Source organism: Gossypium hirsutum, chromosome D06 (assembly GCF_007990345.1).
Source record: "Gossypium hirsutum isolate 1008001.06 chromosome D06, Gossypium_hirsutum_v2.1, whole genome shotgun sequence".
In the NCBI taxonomy this organism is placed as follows: domain Eukaryota; kingdom Viridiplantae; phylum Streptophyta; class Magnoliopsida; order Malvales; family Malvaceae; genus Gossypium; species Gossypium hirsutum.
In genome coordinates this window covers 56,291,008-56,298,783 of record NC_053442.1, presented here as the reverse complement: position 1 = coordinate 56,298,783, position 7,776 = coordinate 56,291,008, and the positions used below count along the sequence as shown (strand labels likewise).

At 37.8% G+C, this 7,776-nt stretch overlaps 1 protein-coding gene across 3 annotated transcripts; it reads left to right on the top strand.

Moving 5' to 3' along the window:
* Positions 1 to 232: 232 nt before the first annotated feature.
* On the top strand, positions 233 to 6,157 carry LOC107901935 (polyadenylation and cleavage factor homolog 4). 3 transcript variants are annotated; one of them, XM_016828120.2, is made up of 7 exons: positions 233 to 842; positions 925 to 1,026; positions 1,113 to 1,370; positions 2,149 to 2,967; positions 3,379 to 4,335; positions 4,428 to 4,976; positions 5,458 to 6,157. In XM_016828120.2, the coding sequence occupies exons 1-7, from the start codon at positions 558 to 560 to the stop codon at positions 5,500 to 5,502; spliced, it is 3,015 nt and encodes a 1,004-aa protein (XP_016683609.2). In that variant the 5' UTR covers positions 233 to 557; the 3' UTR covers positions 5,503 to 6,157. The 3 variants fall into 3 exon arrangements, with proteins under 3 accessions (XP_016683609.2, XP_016683608.2, XP_016683610.2); XM_016828119.2 differs by having other exon boundaries at positions 4,428 to 6,157; XM_016828121.2 differs by lacking the exon at positions 233 to 842 and having other exon boundaries at positions 1,113 to 1,359; positions 4,428 to 6,157.
* Positions 6,158 to 7,776: the final 1,619 nt, after the last annotated feature.

The window sequence follows — 7,776 nt, the reverse complement described above, 5'->3', positions numbered from 1 at the left end:
CCATTTGTAACTGTAAAAAACTTTAAAAAGAAAAGTTTTCAAGCGATAATAACCGTGGGATTCTTTCAACAATTACTTGACCATTAGATTTAGTATTATTCTCTGTATCCCTGCTCACGGGAAATCAGAGCATCTAAGCTTCTTAAAAGCCTCCACGTCAATGGGAATCTTGTGGGCCCCATATTACCATAAAAAACTTCATTTTATTTCAACCGTGGATTAAACCAAATCTAGGAAGTCCTTTTTTTTTTTAATAATTATTATCTTCCCTCATCTCAGCGAAAAAAAATAAAGAAAAAAAGGGAAAACGAAAAGTACCAGACTCTCGTATTTGTAACACACTAAAACAGCATCTGTTTATTGTTCGATGCTGGCAACAAAAACCCTAATTTAATCAGCATCGATTCACGATGGGCCGCAAGCCCTAATACCTTTACCGTTTCGGCTACTTTTTCTCTGATACATGTATGGAATCAGAGAAAATCCTACTTTCCCGAGAAAACCCTAGAAAATTTTCATCTTTTTCCTAAACCAATAGCAACAGTAGCAATAGCAGCATGGCCATATCCAATGAACTAGCCCAAAAGCAACTACCGTCGATATCGGAACGGTTCAAGGCTCTATTGAAGCAACGGGAAGATGAGCTCAGGGTTTCCGGTGGTGTTGCTGATGATGATGGGGCAACGCCGACTACGGAGGAGATTGTTCAGCTTTACGAGGTTGTATTATCGGAACTAACTTTCAATTCGAAGCCCATAATTACTGATCTCACGATCATTGCCGGTGAACAGCGAGAGCACGGCGAAGGCATTGCCGATGCTATTTGCGCACGAATTATTGAGGTTAGTTAAAATTAGGTTTTCCGTTGCACCTGCCAAGTAATTTGAACATTTAAAAATTTAATTTCAAATTTATTGCTTTCAGGTTCCAGTAGAGCAAAAACTTCCTTCGTTATATCTATTAGATAGCATTGTAAAAAATATTGGCCGAGAATATGTTAGGTATTTCTCTTCCCGTTTGCCAGAGGTGAGTCATTGCCAACCTTTTTGATGAAGTTCTTTTCTTTGCTATTAGCTTGATATAAATTATCTTATTTTATTTTTCATTCTTAGGTATTTTGTGAGGCATACAGGCAAGTTAATCCTAACTTGCATCCTGCAATGCGACATCTATTTGGCACATGGTCAACAGTTTTTCCGCCTTCCGTACTACATAAAATCGAGATGCAACTGCAGTTTTCTCAAACGGGGAACCAACAATCTTCTGGAGTAACTTCCTTGCAGTCTTCTGAATCACCTCGTCCAACACATGGCATACATGTTAATCCTAAGTACTTGCGGCAGTTTGAACAACAGTCAGGTGCAGATAGTGTAAGCTTTCTAATGGAAAACTCTGTCCTTCACATCCTCTATTTTATCGGAATATATGCTCTGTTCTGTAGTCTTATGCACATTCACTATTTAGGATATCACTGCAAATCATGTTCTTTTGAGAATTTATTTGAATCAGATGTTGCTAGCAGTTATAGATCCTTCTGGACAGAATTGCTTTTGGTACTGAAGGACAGTTACAAGCTGAATTGGATTTTGATCACCAGGGATAGGCTGGATTGAGGGGTAGAGTTGCCAGAATGTTAATGACAATTGATATATTAGGATTTCTTTCGGTTAAGTTATTTGTTGAAATTACTTGGAGCATCATTATGAGATCAGAGCTAAACATGGGCTTGCATCAAGTGAAATTACTTTAAGAAACTTGCAAATAGAAAACCAAACTCTACTGGTACAACCAGATTATTAACTTATTATTCTGATTTTTTGGGAATACAGTGGGGAAGGTTTATGTCGTTTACGCTGTACTTGAATGTTTTTGGTGACTAAAAAACTTTCCTTTTCCGTTCCCCTTCCTTTTCCATTCCAACTTTGTGTTGAGCCTTGTGCTTCTTTTTCTTGTTAAATTTTCTTTAGAATGTTTGACATGAACTGCATGCTTTCTTGCTAGTGATTAGGATTTTAGCTTCCCTGACTGATAAACATGTTGAGAAATCTTTTTAAAACATCTATTTGTCATGTATGCATGCATGTATGTATTCATGCCTGCTTTGTTCAGAATGGCATCTGAATTGTGAAATGTTTTCTATCATTGCAGAATACGCAGCATGTAAGAGGCATGTCTGCTGGTCAAAAATTGTATGGTCAAAAACATACAATTGCATATGATGAATTTGATTCTGATCACACTGAGGTTCCATCCTCACACGTTGGTGTGCAAAGATTGAGCTCAACTGGAAATGTTGGCTGTACTTCTCTTGCAATTGGGGCTAATAAATCACAACTTTCTTCAGCTTCCAGAGTTTCAAGACCCTTCTCACCATCAAGGATTGGATCTGATAGACTTTTATCATCAGAAGTTGATGATCTTCCATCAGATGATTCTCCTAGAAGGTTTGCGGAGGTAGCCTCTCCATCTCGTCCTCCTGTCTTTGATTTTGGACGCGGAAGAGGAACCATCAGAGATGAGGAAACAAGGGAGTGGCCAAGGAAGCACTTTTATGGCGATTACCGTAATTGTTCTGAAGGTTCTTTAAATTCATACAAGCTTAGTAATGGAAATGAGCGTCAAACACTCAGGGCTTTAATAGATGCATATGGTAATGATAGAGGACAAGGAATGTCTAACAGCAAGCCTGTACAAGTTGAGCGGCTGGATGTAAATGGCATGGGCAATAAGGTGACTCCAAGATCATGGCAGAATACTGAAGAGGAAGAGTTTGATTGGGAAGATATGAGCCCGACATTAGCAGACCGAAGGAGCAATGAATTTTCAGTGTCATCTGTTGCCACTTTTGGAAGCATTGGAGCAAGGCCTGCTGGATTAGAATCTAATAGGAGCAGTCGCTCTAATCAAACTCAGCTGGCCCTTGATGAATCTTCAACAATTCCTGAAGATGCAGTCCCTTCACTGAGTGTATGCTAGTTCAACTTTTATCTGTTCCCTTTGTTGTTCAAGCATCCTCTTTAGTATTAGTTCAACTCAAGTTATATTTGTACTAGGAGAAGTTTGCTTCTTCCCCCCCTTTTTTCTACTTATGTAGACTGGTGGATGTTTCTAGTTTCCATCACTGTTGATATTTGCTAGACCCAACCCCTAACTTAAGTTTTTGTAGTTGATTCAACAATAAAATCTTATAAATCATGAGGTTTTGTGTACTGCTGCAGCCTGTTCAAATTTCTATGCTTTTTATTTCTCTGTTGTCCAGTCCATTCTGGATTTCAGGACACTGTTTTCTTTATTAAGTTCTAGAGTTGTGGCATCTATCTTATGTATTTAAAACTTGTATAGTTGGTTGACTTTTCCATTTCACTATGTTTTCTGCAGTCTGGTCATGGATTAAATCAGATTCAACGTCCGCGTTATCCTCAGGATGCTTGGAGTAACTCATATCCTTTTTCCCAGTCATCACACCAGCTTCATGCCAAAGGAAGAGGAAGGGATTTCTGGATGCCCTTTGCAGCTAGTGGTATATCCTCGTTAGGTGGTGACAAAAATGTCCCTCTTATTGAGAAATTGCCTGAGGGTGGTTCACAATTTGTTAGGCCTCCAGCCCTTGTTCCAAGATCTGGTTCTTCTAGCCTTGACACTGTTACTGTTGTAACTCAACCGGCCATGTTACCTTTGACTGCTGGGGCATGGCCTCCAGTAAATGTTCATAAATCTCAGCCGCCAAATGCGCACACTAACTATTCACTGCAGCAGCATGGTAGGAGTCACTTTGATTCTTTGAATCCTATCAATGCTGCCATGAATCAGGGTCAAAACAAACATCCATATATGCCTGAACAATTTGATAATTTTGAAAGCAAGGAGCAAAGTTTGAAAACAGTGCCACAATTGCCTGGACAACGCCCTGCATTGCAACAGCGAAATTCGTTGCATGGATCTTTGCAGCCACACTTTCCCCCTCATGAGGCTCGAGATAGTTTTCTTTCATCCGCAACAGGACCTTTACCACCACGCTTATTGGCACCATCCATGAATCATGGCTACTCTCCCCAAATGCATGGTGCCAGCATCAGTATGGTCCCATCTAATCTAGTACCTGTTGCACAACCTCCTTTATCAATCCCAAATATGCCTACTGGCTCATTGCATTTGCAGGGGGGAGCCATGCCACCTCTCCCCCCTGGTCCTCGTCCGGCATCTCAAATGATGCCTGCCGCCCAAAATGCTGGTCCATTGCTCCCTAACCAACCGCAGGGCGGTCCATTCACTGGTTTGATTAGTTCCCTCATGGCTCAAGGTTTGATTTCATTGACAAAACCAACTCCAATACAGGTACTTATCTCGATGATGTTCTTCTGTAGTTATATTTATTTGTATTTCCTGTCCAATAAGATTGTATCACAATGAAGCAATCTATTTTGTAGGATTCTGTGGGACTTGAGTTTGATGCAGACCTCCTCAAGGTGCGACATGAGTCTGCTATAAGTGCTTTATATGCTGATCTTCCAAGGCAGTGCACAACATGTGGCCTTCGGTTCAAGTTCCAAGAGGAGCATAGTACTCATATGGATTGGCATGTGACAAGAAACCGGATGTCTAAGAACCGTAAGCAGAAACCTTCTCGGAAGTGGTTTGTAAGTGCTAGTATGTGGCTTAGTGGTGCGGAAGCTCTGGGAACTGATGCAGTTCCTGGGTTTTTACCCACTGAGGACATTGTAGAAAAGAAAGATGATGAAGAATTGGCAGTTCCTGCTGATGAAGATCAGAACTTATGTGCATTATGTGGTGAACCCTTCGATGATTTTTATAGTGATGAAACAGAGGAGTGGATGTATAGGGGGGCTGTCTACATGAATGCACCCAATGGGTCAGTTGAAGGCATTGATAGATCGCAGTTAGGTCCCATAGTGCATGCTAAATGCAGGTCAGAGTCTAGTGTGGTTCCCCCTGAAGATTTTGTACGGTATGATGGGGTATGTATTTTTAATTTTGCCTCCAGATTGCATTGCCATTCCAATATTATCTTTAATAGACCATTCATGTTATTTCATCATCTTATTCAATTCCATTCAGTCTGAAAAGCAATTTGTGTGTTAATGTTTGGAGAGCAAAATTGTTCTGGAATTGAATTCTGATAATATTTAGATGTGAACATGGACGGAAAACTTCTGTTTTATATGTTTTAGCATTAAATTGTGAGAGTTCAGTCGGTTGTATGAAGGGGAGACAAGTTCATCTCTGGCTTGTTCGTATTCAGGAATACAGAATTTTGAGTTATACATCAAGATTATAAGTGCATGTAGTGGTTCTTGTTTCCTGCAATTATAGACATGTTTTTAACATTCTTATTCCCTTGCTTTTGGGAATGCTGAGAGGATGTCGTGGCAGGCTGAGTTCTATAAATATATATCTTGTTGTTTTTGTCTTATATGTTCTTCTTCTCGTGACTTGCAGGGAAATCCTGAGGACAGTAGTCAAAGAAAAAGATTGCGGAGTTAAACTTTATTAGATCGGCTTCTAAGCTTATGTATAACTTGGTTTGAGTTTCATGTTAGTCGTATGCTCTTTCTAAGTTTTATCTTAGTGCTGGTGGTTGCAGTAGCTTGGCGAGATGCCAAAACCATGTACATGTATAGTTGAACTTGTACCATGCACATTATCTTGCAGCAAAAAAGGTTACAGATTCCATCGGAGCCTTAATTTTGTTGCATTCTACTTGTTTCTTTCCTGCAAAAACACATCCAGAGGAACCCTTTTAAACATTCTTTTATCGTGTCGCAGCTAGAATCGTTAAAATGTTATATGGGGAGTATTGGTTTGATTCGTCCACCGTGACTGTTTTGAGTTTTGACCATGTATGTAGTTCCCAAACTTGCTTTGGAGGAGTTCCCAATATTTAACTTTTGTTTTCGTTTTTGTTTTTGGTTCTTGTGGTATTATGCAGGGTCTCTTGTCACCTTCAATTTGCAGATGCCGTTAGAAAGGCTCTCTTTCTGATTGAAGCAGCAACAGATTCAAATTCCTTCTCCCCTAGGTTTCGAAATTTTCATGTAACGTTTTGGCTGGGAGTTTAGATTTGGTTGATTTTGTTTCCGGAAACTGAATTGTTGAATTTTTCATAATTCCTTATAATTGAAGTTTATGTTTATTAAAATAATTGTCTCCTGCTAATACTTGTTCGTACTAGCGTTTAGAGCTTTTGCTAAAATTATACGGGAAAACAGTTATTCGATTAAAGATTAGTGATCAAGTGATTACAATAGTAAACCAATTAAAAATTTGATAAAGTTAAGTGTACCTATTAATTAATGGTATAGTTACGATGAACACAAATATTATTCTCACAAAGACTAAAAGTATTAGTAATTATCGTCTTTCTAATTAAATCGATAAATCGAAGTGATTGATTAAAAATTAAAATTAACTAATTAAAGTAACTAGAGAATACAACAAAGAACAAATCGAAAAATAATCGAGTAACAACCAAGAAGCGAAACAATACTCAGGAAAGAATCCACTTAGACTACATCTGTCATTATTAATCTAAATTATGTAATTTCTTCACTTAATATCTTGATCCGTAAAAATCTCTAAATTATGCTAATATCACTCTTCAAGACTAAAGCAACTGACTATGTATCCCTAAAACCTCTATTGCAATTTCTTTTTAATTAAAACCCCTATTATCGCATTAACTCGATCTATGGATCCCCTATTAGATTTAACTCTAATTCGGTAGATTTATATTGTCTTATTTCAAGGATTGCATGCAACTCTACTCAATTATGTTAGATCTACTCTTAAACAGGGTATATTCCTCCTCTGATTTAAGCACATCAAACAAGGGTCAATAGTCTAGAAATATTAAAATATGAATTAAGTACACATAATTCAGAATAAGATCCAATTATTTATTGCGTAAAAATAGAAATCAAATAACAAAATCCATCTTAGGGTTCATCTCCCTGGGTATTTAGAAAATTAGTTCATAATCGAAAATAAAACATCTCAAAGACAGTATAACCATAAGAAATAAGAAAACCCATAATAAACTTCAAAAGAAATCAAAAGGAGATCTTCAATCTTGATGGAAATCTGCTTCAAAATCGGCTTCAATGGTGTTTTTCGAGTTGTTTTCTTCAATATTCTCTGACGACTTACTCCCATCTTCTTATCTTTGTCATATATAAGTCCTAAAATACCCGAAAAACCTAAAAAAATTGCGCTTGTACGTGTTTCTGGAGTGCAGTTTGTGATTTCCACATAGTCTGGAATATGGCCGTGTGGCAGCCCGTGTGTATCACACAACCGTCTGTCCAGCCCTTATGGAGTGGATCAACTCGTGTGGCTCCTGAAACTTGCTTCGATTTCCACATGTTTTTCGCTCCTTTTTCTCCCAAATGCTCTCTTAATTATAGAAACACGAATTTAAAGGATTAGGAGTATAAAATTAACCATTTTAAATCGAATAATCATCCAAAAACACATTAAGAATGATGCTAAAACATGTTACTTTTGACATTTATCAAATATCCCCTCACTTAAGCGTCTATTTGTCCTCAAGCATAATCCTCAATCCACATTCAAATTAACTTTTCTCAATTTGTCATTTTCATCAATAATGTTTCAAGATAATTCGCAAATAATCATGCAGTGGAAATTCAATCAAAAGGAAACTAAAGATTCAAGCAATCCAAGCCTAATTTTTTAAAGCACAAAAACGTAGGTCTCCCTTCTCTAAATAATTACCTTAAATTCAAAATCAACAAGATT